At 39.6% G+C, this 16,182-nt stretch overlaps 1 protein-coding gene across 5 annotated transcripts in view; it reads right to left on the reverse strand.

Moving 5' to 3' along the window:
* Positions 1–16,182, reverse strand: part of PEAK1 (pseudopodium enriched atypical kinase 1) — a 328,690-nt gene that overhangs the window by 17,152 nt on the left and 295,356 nt on the right. For all 5 annotated transcript variants that reach the window (XM_042235200.1, XM_042235201.1, XM_027957162.2 and 2 more), the window contains one exon: positions 9,871–10,616. In XM_042235200.1, the coding sequence (XP_042091134.1) occupies positions 9,871–10,616 (746 nt within the window). The remainder of the gene's footprint in view (positions 1–9,870; positions 10,617–16,182) is intronic.

The raw sequence follows: 16,182 nt of genomic DNA on the forward strand, positions 1-16,182 counted from the left end.
TATGAAAATGAAATAATGGGCTTATTTTATGAAAATAAAAATTGGGCTTCCCTTGTAGCTCACTCGGTAAAGAATCTGCCTGCAGTGCAGGAGACCCGGGTTCAGTCCCTGGGGTGGGAAGATACCTTGGAGGAGGAAATGGCAACCCACTCAAGTATGCTTGCCTGGAAAATCTCATGGACAGAGGAGCCTGGTGGGCTGCAGTCCATGGGGTTGTGAAGAATCGGGCACGACTGAGTGACTAACATTAACACTTATGAAAATGAAAATGGTTTCCTCTCTATAGTTGGTTCCTTGTCACTAAGCCAGCAATTAACTGCCTGATCCTATAGTCTGAACTAGTTGTAAATTCCTACCAATCCCCATTATTCCTATTAATGCTTTTTCATTTACTGTCTTGCTTTCTCAGCAACCACCCCAATGAGATCAATGGAGACTCCAGAGTCAAAATGCAATAAAAGATGTTGGTCTCCACAGTTCACTTCTACTTTAATACAAGCTTTTAACAAGATTCTTGGCATAGCTGGAAGAAAAGAAGCTGCTCCACTGCTGTAATAGGGAAGTGAACACCTTCACTGAGCTTTCTGTGCTCTCTCTGTGAGAACAAAGACCAGGACTACTTTAAAAAAAGAAGATACCTACTACTACAGAGTTGGAAGTGCTGGAAAAATAAGTCAGAAATGTATACTTTTGCTTACAAAAGATTTTCATTGCCTTCCTCAAAGTAATTTCATCCATTTCTCATGTGGTCTCACATAGCAGCATTTGTTATAAAATGATCTCATAACAACAGTGAAAAAAGAATGTCCCATGGACACTGAGCCATAATTTTACCAACTGTCCACCCTGCTTCTAGGCAAAAAGCTGTCATTTGTCCACTCAAGGATAACACGGAGGAACAGCAGGGCCAATCCACTGACTCAGGTATGATCTAATAGGACAAGTTCCATGTAGGAATGAAGAGGCAGCCTGCCATAAAAGTTGATGACGATATATAAAAGTAGTTGTTCCTCTCTGTTCTCAGGTTCTTCCTGTTTGGAACGATGAAGGCCTGCCCTTTGAAAGTCGATGAGTGTACTTTGAAGATTACGTGTTTGTTCAGTGGCTACCCAGATTCTTTGAAAGGTGGCAAAAGTAAAGTGGATTTTATTTAGAACAGGGAAGTTAAGGGCTGGAGGCCAGCCAACATGCAGCCACAGAGACAGACGGTCCAATCTACTGCATGGTGGCTCACCAAATGGTGATGAGGGGATAAAAGGAGACATGAATGACACAAACAGGAGCTGAAGGTTAAATACTGTCTAGGAATCAATGTGGTCTTTTCTTCACAAAAGCTCTTAAAAATGCACTGTGCTCACTGTCTCCTGAGCCTCTCTGTTCCACACTTCCCTAACTCACTGCATTTGATATCTACTTCCACTGCTATCAAGACTGTATTTTTTTTTTCTTTTGAGGTTTACCAAAGATTCAACTCCTGCCTTCTCCTTATATTGCTCAAGCTTTCCTGAATCTTCAGCTCTGATCTGTGGGTTCTTGTCCTTTGCTATATCCCTTTCAAATTCTCCTGCTTTAGGTCACTTAGCCATGTGGGCCTTTTCCCAATACGCAGACTCTACCACTACAATATCAAACTTTCCCGGTTTGAACTAAATCAAGTTGATGAGAGCACTAGGTAACCTTGACCTCTCTTCTGAGTACCAAACTCACATTTTTATCTGGCTACATGTTTTCTCTTGACCTGGCTGTCCCAGGGGCATACTACACAGAGAGCTCATCTTTCTGGCTTTTCTGATTCATATTTCAGTTAACGGCATTAGCATCCTCCTGGGGTTGCTCCTTCGTGAAATCTTGGCATCAGTGCCCTCATCCTACACCATCCTACCAGGCACTCACCAGAGATGGCCAACTGCCTGCCTCGGCTCCTTCACCACCTGTCCCTTTTTTGGATGGCCTTATTGCAAGGTCTCATCATCACTTGCCTGGACTGTTGCAGTAGCATAATGACTGGCTCCCCTGCTTCCAATGCTTCTGAACTTTTCCACCACAGGTTATTTTTAAAACCATTCATCTCTAAAATCATTAATCTTATGTTATCTCTCTGTTTAAAAATCCTTAATGGTTTCCCACAAAACACAAAATAAAGGCTGACCTCTTAAGCTCATCAATCTAAGTCTCTAAATTTGGTACCAAATCTTCCCAGCTCCATTTCCCACTATTCTCTCCATATACTGTATTTAACCCTAAGAATAATGTGAAGTAGTCCCTAGAGGCCCTTTTTTTATTGGCCCTGAGATTTAACAATGTTAAAATGACTTCTTTCATTTATTAATCTTTATCTTTACATCTTCACACCACTCTTAACCTTTACTATAATGTCTTATTTAAAAGTTACTTATGCCTTTGTCTTTCCCACTGGAATACATGCTCTTTGAGGGCAAGGCTTTTGCCTAATTCATGTGTACTTCTGTAAACGCATGCAGATATTACAACGTTTTATACAGTCAATGTTTGTCGAAAGGTCAAGAAATATTTATTGAATGCCCACTATGTATGCAACATTATATTAGTATATAATGCTATCTAATGCTAAGGATATTAGATTAATAATATAATAAAGATATGTGGATTCACAAGCCATGTTCCCTGCCGCAAGGAAGCTCAAGTATACCAGTGGGGAGGGGAGGCATGTTACTTTAATTGGGTAATGGTAGTATCGAATGGGCTTCTCAGGTGGCACAAGTGGCAAAGAACCTGCCTGCAAATGTAGGCAACATAAGAGATGCAGGTTCAATCCCTGGGTAGGGAAGATCCCCTGGAGGAGGGCATAGCAACCCACTCCAGTATTCTTGCCTGGAGAATCCCATGGACAGAGGAACCATAGGGTTGCAAAGAGACATGCCTGAAGTGACTTAGCATAGCACAGCACAGTACTGTAGAACTGTAGCATGATAGAACAGTGGTAGAGAAATCCACTGTGTATAGAGTGGCTATGCAGAGAGGAGCCATCAACATATTCTCAGAAGATCAGAGAAAAAAACTCACAGAGCTGGATTCTTTAAGAAAACATAGGAGTTTTCTGGGCTTCCCCAGTGGCTCAGATGGTAAAGAGTCTGTCTGCAATGTAGGAGATGCAGGTTTGATCCCTGGCTTGGGAAGATCCCCTGGGGAAAGGAATGGCTACCCACTCCAGTATTCTCGCCTGGAGAATTCCATGGACAGAGGAGCCTGGTGAGTTACAGTCAATGGGGTGGCAAAGAGCAGGACATGATTGAATGGGGAGTTTTCTAGGTACATGAGAAGGGAGTGGTGGAATGAGTAGCTACCATTTACTGAAAGCTTACTTTGTGTCAAATGATGCTCTGAGTACTATATACATCTCCAGGTACAACTGACTCTTGTGATTTTTCACAACGACTTTAGGGAGAATGCAGTATTTTCTCCATTTTACAAATAAAGACAATGGGCTTAGAAAAGGCGAGTAACTGGGCCAAGGTAACACAGCTCATAAAATAGCCAAAGTACAAATTTAAACACAAGTCTTTCTGACAACAATCTAAATTCTTAACCGCTGTAACAACAGTCCTGAAATTTTGTGGAGGGACCACCTGAAGGTGCTTGCTAACAGTGTAGCTGCCCAGGCCTCACTTCTAGAAATGCTGATTCTGTAGGTGTGAGATGGGATCAAAGTAAGCACATTTTTAATGAGGATCCCACAGGTGATTCTGAAATAGGTTACCTGTACAGACAATGCTCTTCCCAGAAGAGCAGTCCAAAGAGAGGAACTAATGAGTGCAAAGTTGGGTAGCATGAAGCAGGAGTTAGTTATAATTTGTGTTCAGAGGATGAGACTACAGAGATAATAAGTAAGGACACCTGTGACTTCAAGAAGCTCACTATCAAATAATCCATAATCTTCAATTCCTTAGTTTTTTCACTGAAAAGACATTACGACATCATTTTTTAAATAAAATAAAAACTGTCCATAATCATTACTACTCTAACACAGGAATCATTTGTATATTACCATTTTGTAGGTCAATTCTTTTTTAAGTTATGGTTACAGTATTTGGTATTCTGCTATTTTAATGTGACACTTAATGTAAAAAATGTTTTCCATGATTTTAGATAATCTTTATAATAACATTTTTAATAGCTGAAAACATTTCATTGGGCTAATATACCATAATTTATTACATTGTTTCCTTAATATCAGGCACTTGGTTTGTTTCCAATTTTTGGCAATACTAAAATTCTGAAGGATTGTTACACTTAGTAGCTTTCTCTCATAATTTTAAGGAAAGATGTTTATGACTTTGAAGGAATGAGAAAGAAAATATCTAAGTGCAGAGCCTATTAAAATATGCTCAGGCTAGGAGAAGGCAATGGTACCCCACTCCAGTACTCTTGCCTGGAAAATCCCATGGATGGAGAAGCCTGGTGGGCAACAGTCCATGGGATTGCTAAGAGTCGGAGATGACTGAGCGACTTCACTTTGACTTTTCACTTTCATGCATTGGAGAAGGAAATGGCAACCCACTCCAGTGTTCTTGCCTGGAGAATCCCAGGGACGGCGGAGCCTGGTGGGCTGCCAGCTATGGGGTCACACAGAGTCGGACACGACTGAAGCGACTTAGTAGTAGTTGTAGTGCCTAATATTAATGAAGAGTAATAGTGAATGACCAAAAGAATGTTGAGAAATAATTTTCCATTATTGTTAACACTAATGCATTATTATATTATATTTTATATAACGTCATAATTTACAAAAACAGTGTCATTACATAAACACATATACCTATAACAATCTCATGAGGTAGGCAGGGCAGTGAAAATCAAGAAAGGTTATATGACTTGCTTGGGTATACACAATGACGGATAGAGAATCTGGACTCACATTAGCTGACTGTTTTCCTTTATTCGATGTTGTGATGTCTTTTAGTTTAAGACCAAGGAAAATCATAAAGATAGTCACACTGAATGAAAAACAGAATAAAGCCATGAACTGAACTGTGTCTTCTTAAGACTCACATGTTAAAGCCCCAACAGCCAATGTGACACTCTCTCCCCCATCCTCCCAAGTGCAGACATAGGACCCAGCAACACGCCAGGAAGAGAGTCTTCCTTTCCAATCTCCCAACCTAGGAGAAAATACATCCAGTCTATGGTATTTTATTATGGTGGCCTGAGCAGACTAAGACTTTGTTGCTGAGAAGTAGGGTACTGCTGTAAACAGTACCCCAAAACACAGAAAGAAGTGGCTTTGGAATTGGGTAGAAGCTGAAAGAGTTTTAAAAGCCATGATAGAAAAAGACTAGAAATGTATGAACAGACTGTTGCTAGAAATATGGACATTAAGGGCGATTCTGGTGAGGTCTCAGAAATGAGGAACATTTATTAGAAACTAGGAAGAAAGGTGAGATTTCTTAAAAAATGGCAAAGAACTTGGCTAAACTCTGTTCCAGCATTTTGTTAAGGCAGAACTTGTGAGCAATGGAACTGAGTATTTAGCTGAGAGACAAAGTATTAAAGGAACAACCTGCTGTCCTTTGACTGCTTACAGTGAAGCGCAGAGGGAGAAAGAGTTGAGGCAGGAACTGTTAGGCAACAAGGAACCAGAACTTGAAGATTTAGAAAACTCACAGCCTACCAACACCACAAAAAATGAGAAAACTTGTTCTAAAGAGAATATTAAGGGTGTCGCAGAACAGCCACGTGATAAGGAGACAGACTGTGACTCGTGGACTTAATCAGCCATCTCAGCAGAAGCCAGAAATAGAGATGGGGTTACACCGGCAAAGTACTGTCAGTTTGAACTAAAGGGACAGAGAAAGCTGGGTGGAATGAAGGAAGGCTAATGGATTCTCCAGGAATGGATCATAGAGCTACTTAGCTATGAGCATGCACTGTTCTTTAAGGAGATGGAAGAATGACCCTGAAAAGGTGTTGCAGGGATCACCACAGGGCTGCTACTCCCACCGCAGGCCCAGAAGCAAGGCTGGTTCCTGCTTGGTTTTGAAGGGCCGGGCTGCCTCTCCAGATTGGGAAGGCCAGGACGAACCTGCCCAGTGCCTCACGGGTAGGCTTCCCTGGCAGTCATGTGGGTGGGTCCTTACAAAGACCCAAAGGATCAGGGTCCCCAGCAGAGACACGGGTGATTCTGTCACCTCAGTGGGCCTGAAAGACAGAGTACTGAGTCCAACAGGATTGTTCTGGAGCCTTAATATCTAATGGAATTTGTCTTGCAAGATTTTAGACTTGCTGGAACCCATCATCCCCTCCTTCCTTCTGATTTCTCCCTTTTAGAATGGGACAGTCTATCCCATGTTTGCCCACCACTGTATTCTGGGAGCATATAACTTGACTAGTTTCATAGGTTTATAGTTGGGGAGGCAATTTGCCTCAGGATTTATCAGACCTTGAGTTTTACACGTACCTAATTTCTATGATATTTAGATGAGACTTTGGACTTTAGAGTTGATGCTAGAATGAGTTACCTACGGGGCTGTTAGGATGGATTGAACATATTTTGCATGTGATAAGAACATGAATTTTTTGGGGGGTCAGGGGCAGAATGCTATAGACTGAATCAAGAACCTTCAAATTCATATGTTGATGTGTTAACCTCCAGTGTTAACTGTATTTGGAGATAGAACCTGTAAAGAGGTAATTAGGGTTAACTGAGAGTAAAAGGGTGGGGCCTTGATATGGATTAGTGTCCTTACAAGAAGAGACACGGGTGGCCCTAGTGGTAAAGAACCTGTCTACCAATGCAGGAGACATAAGAGATGTGGGTTCGATCCCTGGTCAGGAAGATCCCTTGGAGGAGGACACAGCAGGAGAGTCCCATGGACAAAGGAGCCTGGTGGGCTACAGTCCACAGGGTCAGAGTTGGACATGACTGATGCGACTTAGCACACACAAGAAGGGACACTAAAGAGCTCCAATCCCCTGAGCCATGTGAGGAGTTGGAAAGAAGGCAGCCATCTGCAAGGCAGAAAGAGAGCCCTCACTAGAAACTAAATCAGCTGGAATCTTGATCTTGGACTTTCCGGCATTCACAACTGTGAGAAAATAAATTTATGTTGGTTAAGTCATCCATTCTTAATATTTTGTTATGGCAGCCTGAGCAAACTAAGATAACACCCAAAGTTAAGATCTTAATACTCTGTCACCACAGTGGACTTGGTATTTAAGGAGCAGTGGTATTTAAGGAGCAGTATCCTTTGACTTTCAAATTATTAAATTCCAGCACCAACTTCCTTTTGTAACATTTAAAAAGACCTTTTAGTCTCTTTAACAGACATAGAGAACAGACTTGCAGTTGTGGGGGGTGGTGTATAGGGGTGGAGTGGGGGAGGGACAGACTGGGAGTTTGGGGTTAGCAGATGCAAAGTATTACATATGGAATGGATGGACAACAAGGTCCTACTATATAGCGCAGGGAACTATATTCAAAATCCTGGGATAAACCACAGCAGAAAACAATATTAAAAAATGTATACATACGTATAACTGAGTCATCTTGCTGTATAGCAGGAATTAACACATTGTAAATCAACTATACATCAATTAAAAAAGAGAGAGAGAGTTATACCTGCCTGGTCACTCTAATTTCATTAGTATGGAAAGGGATAATTTTAAGAAGACAAACAGTAAAAAGCTGATGAGCCAACCGCTAATCTTTTTTGTTTATTTCTGCAAAGGTAGGGCTCACAGTATCCTAGTAGCTTATTCCTTTAAGGTTGTACTATCAACTGGGTACTTCTAGAAATGCCTAGAGGGTCTTCAAATAGACATTTATATTCACCATTTAGTGTAAAACATCTTTTCCCAAACCTGCCAACAACTCTCAGTATATAACCACTTGCCACCTGTTCTTTGGAGATTGCTTTTGCATCATTACAAGCAAAGAAATCAATAGCAGGCCATTGATTTGGGAAAGAGACAAGATTGCACAGCAATAATACATAAAGTTAGTCAAGCCCTACTTCTCAGCTGTTTTGAAAGAACAGATAGTTCAATGTTCCTTTCTGAAATAGGCATTCATCCTGCACTGGCGATCCTGTAGTAATACAGGCCCGAGACAGATGAGGTCCCATAACTCCAACTAGTGTAACGGCTCTTGAACACTACACAGAATCTCAACATGCCTTTTTTGACTCAACAGTAATGTATTAACTTGAATTTAGATTCTCTCTCTGCAGTTTATCCCTCAGTTTAAGAAGTGTGGGCTGGGCACAAGGTCACTCTGAGTACCACCAGAGAGTGAAGTGGCTTAGGTGCTGCAAATGCAGAGAGCAGTCAGCTGAAGGTCTGGTCCAAATATATGTTCTGTCTTGAAAGACGGGTAAGGCCAATCATTTACCTTCTCCATTAATTTACTAAGATGCCATCTGGTCTATCTAGCCAAATTAACATGTACAAGTCATTTAGGTATGTTAATTAGTTTTGAACCAGTGAATAGAATCTGGAAAAAGGGACTATGCAAAGGGTGAACCAACGTTACATTTACATAGAGATTTATGCTTTTAGAAACTCTTTCACATGCATTATCTCACTTGATCCTAATCTCAATCCCACAAAGTAGATTGGTCATCATTGTTGTAAACATCTGAAAGAGGAGGAAATTGAGGCTCAAAAGATTGTTGCTGTCCTGGGGGCTCAGACGGTAAAGTGTCTGCCTGCAACTCGGGAGACCTGGGTTCGATTCCTAGGTCAGGAAGATCCCCTGGAGAAGGAAATGGCAATCCACTCCAGCAACTCTTGCCTGGAAAATCCCATGGATGGAGGAGCCTAACAGGCTACAGTACATGGAGTCACAAAGAGTCGAACACGACTGAGCGACTTCACTTTCACTAGCAATATAGGGAAGAAGCTAAGGGATAGTGAAAGAAGTGAATACCAATCACTAGGTATTTTGTTTTCTTGCAGCCAAACGGCCCCATAAGATGGGTATGATTATTATTCCTTTCTAAAGCTGAGGAAACTGACACTCAGAGGAGTAATTTGTGACAGAGCTAAGTGGAAGAGTTAGGATTTGATCTAGATCTTTGGGATTTCAAAGTCCATGCTTCAGTTATTATACTGATGAAGCCTATGGTTTACTGTTACAGTGAATGCAACTGCTCAAGAATTCTTGATGCTGAGAGTTTTAGCCTTCTTAAATAAGCGAGCTGTCTGGAACGGGTGATACACATTTAAGAAATTGATATGACATAACAGAAAAAGCGTAGGCTATGGGGCCAGAGAGACCTGTTTAAATCCTAGCTTTACTAATTGCTAGCTGTGTGACCCTAAGCTTTATTCTCACCTGTCAAATGGATACATAGATCTTAACCCCATGAACTTGATGTGAAGATTAAATTATGTAACATGAAAAAGTTCCTTGTACATCAACAAATATTGATTACCTTCCTCTATAAAAACATTTCTCTCAGAAGCAGAGGAGTTAGAAAGCAGAGATAGACAAGGGTCTCTTATTTGCTAGGGAATAAAGACAGAAACATAGAGGGTGAAAGGCACATAATAGACCTCATTTTACAGGAAGTCTTTGCAAACAATCCCACTCAAGTATTATCTACTTTAAGAAGAATTTTTTAGCATCAAGAGTCTGGGTTAAGGTCCTTCTAAACTCCCACAGAATTCTGTTAACTTCTACCTTAGCATTCAGTATACTGTGTTGTAAGTCTGTCCCCATAAATCTATTTTCTCCTCTAGATAATAAGTTAAGGCCTCTTCTATTACAACATCTGGTGTAAGGCAGATACTTAATAAGTTTTTGCTGAATGAAGAAAAGGGGAAAAAACACACACCCATCTCAATAACAGCGTGTTGGAGAGGATTAGAATCAGATTTACAATATTTTCTTACCTTGACTGCATAGTTATTAAGTGGATCTTTTGCGTATGAAGCTGTATAGTAAACTGCATCACCAGCTTCACAGCATGGCTTGTCACTGGTCAGCCTGAAGTCTGACCAGCTGTCTACCCCAAAACGGAGTTGGTCTTTCTGCCCAGCCATGAAGAGGTCTTCACATTTAACAGCCAGTTTCTTCAAGGCATCTGTATGAAGGCTTCGGATTTTACCCACCACTTCTTCACGATTCTCAAGTCCTCGATAAAGTGCTTGTCTCTGTGGCTTCTGGATACTCCGGCCCTGTCTACCAGAGGGACCCCGCCGGCTGGACAGGGACTCTGTGCTGTTGGAAAACCTATCCTTAATACTGAGAGTGGTTAGGCTGGAGATACTGTTTGCTGCTGAGGGCACACGTCTCTCCTTGTGCAAAGGTCTCTCCAAGGAGTCATAAGACTCAGCATCCAGTCCCTTGAGTTCATAGCTGACCGAGGAGCCAGCACTGCTGGCATCCCAGCTGGGGTCGATATCGTAGGTGGGATTAGCCATGACACAAAGGGTAGTTTCCAGGGACTTTTGGAGGTCTTTGGAGAGTGGCTCCGTATTGGCTCTTATGATCATTTTCTTTGGCAGTGGAGGTGGTGTTGGTTGCAAAGCGTTAGGTGCGTCTTGGTCTGTTTTCCCGCCAAAGGCGATGCCATCATCCAAAGCTCCCTTAGGCTGCCGTGGATGCTTGGGAGGTATCATGGCTGCTCTAGATTGTCCTGGATTGTTTTAAAATAAAGCAAGAAGAAAAAAAGAATAATTAAATAAAATTTTTGTTCTGGTTACATAATTGAAACATAAATAGAAATAAATGTAGTAGTAAGAATTTAAGAAGTCAACACCTTAATTCAAAAACGGTAAAAGAAAACAAAGAACAAATAGCTAAATTTAAAGGCAGAATTCAAGACCTAATGGGAGCAACAAATGTGAACAATGTCTCAGTATTTCCTTGCCATAGAACAGGGCGATGGGTTTTGTTTTCAAGAAGGAACCCAGATTCTCCACTCCTGGCCCCAAGAGTGCTGTATTTACCACACCAGAGTACTAAGGAGTGACAGACACTCAAAGAACTGTACTGTGACAGAAGAGAGATGATAACATTTGCAGGTTAAAAAGCAATACTTGGGAGCATTACTAAAAACAAGCGGGATTAGCAAATGAGACTGCTAGATTGGTGCTCAGACAATACTATTCTATTCTTTTAACTTTGTTCCAAAGTTATATTGTATTGTATCTCCATCCAACACAAACAAACACAGTTTCATAAACCATGCTATTTCATTTCCCTACAGAGATGGCTTCTGGCACCACTGAAACTGGTCTATGTATAAAGATCTCTGAGATTGTGGTAAGGGAAACCATGTGTATGAGCAGGCAACTGCTGTTTCAAACATCACCCACACACTCTTACATGATTCTGTTTTATTTGGGGGGGAATATAAACTGTGATTTGAGAGATGCTACATTTGAACTTCTCTGACAACAAGCTCCAGTTACAGAACCAATCACCTTTGTTTCCTTTCCAGAATTTATGCTTAGAAGATAAAACATGTATCATATGAATCAGTGATACCTTCAGGCCTTATAATAAGGATGGGGCATTATTTTTTTTAAAGACTTAGAAATATACCATGAAATTTTAATAAAAGTTATTAAAATTAGTAATGTTATTAAAATGAAATAGTCATTCAATATTTCAGAGTTAAAGCATAATGCTCTATTATGGGTGGAATTACATCCTCTCCCCTAAAATATACTTATGGTACTTCTAAATATGACCTTATTCAAAAATAGTCTTTGTAGAGGTAATCAAGTTAAGCTAATCAAGCATCCAATGACATCTTAATGAAGTCATTAAGGTAGGCCTCAATCCAATACGGCTGGTGTCCTTATAAGAAGGGGAAAATGTCACATGAAGACACAGGGAGAACACCATGCCGTCACAGAGGCATTGCTTGGAGTAATGCAGTTGCAAGCCAGGGATGCTAAGGATTGATGGCCACCACCAGATGCTAAGAAGAAATAAGGGAGGAGTCTACCCAGAATCTCAGAGGGAACACGGCCTTGGTAAACATCTTAATTTCAGCTCCAAGCTGCCAGAACTACAGGAGAATAAATTTCTCTTGTTTTAAGCCCCCAGTTTGTGGTACTTTATTATATCAGGCCTAGGAAACTATGCTGTTACTACTGATCAGACTGAGCAGAAGGCATTGGAAGGTCTTGAGGATGATAATGAATAAGGATGGTGGTTTGTTTTTATTAAATATCATGTCCTTGTAGCAATGCCAAGGGGAAGCACCAATATAAACTGTGATTATAATAACACTATACTCCATTTCCCATGCATGCAATCCACTTCAAGAACACTTAAAGAGTTTATATAAACTATGACAATATATAAGCAAACCTAAGAACCCTCTTTCCCCACAAATAGCATGTAGCAATATTCTTTTACAAAGAACAGAGCTACATTACATATAAAAAAATATGTATATATAGACAGCATAAGACAGAGAGAGAGAAGGAATATGAGAATGCAAAGCTCTAAGAGGGCCAGGACATTTGTTTTACTCATTGTTGTACCCTCTATGTTAAGAAACAGGGCCTAATTATAATAGATGTTTAATAAATATTTCTTGAATGACTAAAGGAATAAATATTTAGGGCTAAAAGAGAAAAACAGGCAAAACTGTATAGGTACCTATATCAAGTGAAGATATTGAATTAGAAATTTATGAAATTCCCACAAAGAAAAGTCTAGGACCATATCAGCTTCACTGATGAATTCTACCAAATGTTTAACGAAGTATTAAAACTAATCTTTCATTAACTTTTCCAGTAAATAGAAGTGGAAGGAATACTTACCAACTTGAAATCTATGATAGGCCAATATTACCTATATAACAAAATAAGAGAAAGAAACCAATACACTAATATCCCTTATTACTAGATGCAGAAATCCTCACAAAATACTAGCAAACTCAATCAAGCAACATATAAAAAGGATAAGACACCACAACAAATTTGGATTTATCCCAGAAATGCAAGGTTGGTTTAATATCTAAAAACCAATCCATGTCATATATAATGTAAATAAAATAAAGAGAGGAGGAAAAAGCCTTACATGGTCAGCTCAATGGGAGAAGAAGAATTTCATAAAATCCAATATTTATCAAGATAAAAACATTGAAAAGGCTGGAAAAAGAAGGGCTCATCCTCGTTCTGATACAAGGCGCCTATGAAAAACCAAGAGCTAAATCGTACTTAATGGTAAAAGCCTAGGTTTTCCCCGACTAAGATCAGAAACAAAACAAAGATCCCCATTCTTGTTTCTTCTATTCTACATTGTACTGGAGAACCTAGACAGGGAAATTACGAAAAAAAAAAAAAAAAAAAGAAATAAAAACATCCAGATTGGAAAAGAAATAAAACTATCTCTATTCACAGATGACATAATCTTGTACACAGGAAAGCCTAAAGAGTCCACAGAAAAATGAGAACTAATATACCAGTTCAGAAAGATTGTAGGACTTATGATCAATATAAAAACTCAATTGTATTTCCATACACTAGCAATGAATAATCCCAAAGTTAAATGAAGAAAACAACTGCATTTATAATATCATTAAAAAATATTTAGAAAAATATTTAGCAAAGTAAGTGTAAGACTTGTACACTAAAATTACTTGGGCACTAAAAACTTTGATGAAAGACATAAATGATCTAAATAAATAAAAAGAAATTTATGTTCATGGATCAGAACATATGTTAAGATGGAAATATTCCTCAAAGTTTTCCTCTGAAAATTTAATGTCATCCACATCAAAACCCCAGCTAGCTTTCTGGCAGAAATTGACAGAACAATCCTAAAATTCATATGGAATCACATAAGATCTAGAGGAGGCCCTCTCCCCACTCAAATCTTGAAAAACAGAACAAAGAACCTACATTTCCCAACTTCAAAATGTACTTCACAACTACAACAACCAAAAACTATGGGGCCAGCATAAGAATAGAAATACAGGTGGATGGAATAGAATTGAGAGTCCAGAAATAAACTCTTACATTTACAGTTAACTGGTTTTCAACAAGGATATCAAGACAATTCAATAGGGAAAGAGAGACTTTTCAATAAATGGTGCTGGGACAACTTGGTATCCACATGCAAAAGAATGAAGTTGAACCCTTACATTATAGTATACACAAAATTAACTCAAAATATATGAAAGATCTAAATGTTAAAAACTAAATCTATCAAACTCCTAGAAGAAAACATAGGAGTAAAGTTTTTAGACTAGGCAATTATTTCTTAAATAAAATACCTACAGCACAAGTAACCAAAAATCAATAAATTGGAATTCATAAAAATGAAAAACTTTTGTGCTTCAAAGGTCAATTTTAAAAAAGTGAAAACATAACCCTTAGAATAGGAGAGAACACGAGCTAATCATATATCCAATAAGAGACTTGTATCCAGAATTTATCAATAACCCTAACAATGAAAAGGATAGAGAATCCATTAAAAGTGGTCAAAGTGGGACTTTGACCCTGGTGGGCCAGTGGTTGAGAATCTGCCTTGCAATGAAAGGGATGTGAGTTCAATCCCTGGTTGGGGAACCAAGATCCCACATGCCACGGAGCAACTAAGCCCATGCATTGCAACAGACAATCCCACATGATGCAACTAAGACTGAAAGCAGCCAACTAAATAAATATTCTTTAAAAAAAGCAGGCAAAGCATCTGCATAGACATTACTCCAAAGAAGATATACAAATAGCCAAAAGGCATGTATAAAGATGCTCAGCATTTCTCACTAGGTAAATGCAAACCAAAACCACAAGACATCACTTTATATCCACTAAGCTAGCTTTAATAAAATAGATGGACAAGTATCAGTAAAGATATGGAGAAATTCAAACCTTCATACATTGCTAGCGGGAATCTAAATGGTGCAACCATGAAAACGGTTTGTTAGTTATTCAGAAAGTAAAACAGTTACACATGATCCAGCATTTCTAATCCTAGGGATATATCTGAGAGAAATGAAAACATATGTCCACACAGAACATGTATTCAAATGTTCATGGCAACATTTGCATACAAAAGCCCTAAAGTGGAAACAACTCAGATGTGCATCAACCGATGAACGGATAAACAAAATGTAGCATAGCCACACAACATAATATTCAGTTCAGTTCAGTCACTCAGTCGTGTCCGACTCTTTGTGTCCCCATGGACTACAGCATGCCAAGCTTCCCTTTCCATCACCAACTTCCACAGCTTGCTCAAACTCATGTCCATTGAGTCGGTGATGCCATCCAACCATCTCATCCTCTGTCGTCCCCTTTCCTCCTGCCTTCAATCTTTCCCAGCATCAGGGTCTTTTCCAATGAGTCAGTTCTTTGCATCAAGTGGACAAAGTATTGGAGTTTCAGGTTCAGCATCAGTCCTTCCAATGAACAGTCAGGACTGATTTCCTTAAGAATTGACTAGTTTGATCTCCTTGCAGTCCAAGGGACTCTCAAGAGTCTTCTCCAACACCACAGTTCAAAAGCATCGATTCTTCAGCACTCAGCCTTCTTTACAGTCCAACTCTCACATCCATACATACATACTGGAAAACCACAGCTTTGCCTAGATGGACCTTTGTTGGCAAAGTAATGTCTCTGCTTTTTAAAATGTTGTCTGTGTTGGTCATAGTTTTTCTTCCAAGGAGCAAGCATCTTTTAATTTCATATCTGCAGTCACCACCTGCAGTGATTTTGGAGCCCAACAGAATAGTCTCTCACTGTTTCCATTGTTTCCCAAGCTATTTGCCATGAAGTGATGGGATCAGATGCCATGATCTTAATTTTTTGAATGCTGAGGTTTAAGTCAGCTTTTTCACTCTCCTCTTTTACTTTATCGAGAGGCTCTTCAGTTCCTCTTCACTTTCAGCCATAATGGCGGTATCATCTGCATATGCGAGGTTATTGATATTTTCCCGGCAATCTTGATTCCAGCTTGTCCTTCATATTATTCAGCCATAAAAGAAATTAAGCCCTGATGTGTGCTACAATCTGTATGAACCTTAGAAACATTATGCTAAGTGAGAGAACCCAGTAATAGAAGACCATATATCATATGAAATATTTAGAAACACATAAATCCATAGAGATAGAAAGCAAATTAGTGGTTGCCACAGCCAGGGGAAAGGGAGAATGGAAACAACTGTTAATAGATTTCTGTTTGGGGCAGGCTTCCCAGGTGGCTCAATGGTAAAGAATCCACCTGCCAAAGTAGGA

The sequence above is a fragment of the Ovis aries genome, chromosome 18 (genome assembly GCF_016772045.2).
Source record: "Ovis aries strain OAR_USU_Benz2616 breed Rambouillet chromosome 18, ARS-UI_Ramb_v3.0, whole genome shotgun sequence".
Classification (NCBI taxonomy): domain Eukaryota; kingdom Metazoa; phylum Chordata; class Mammalia; order Artiodactyla; family Bovidae; genus Ovis; species Ovis aries.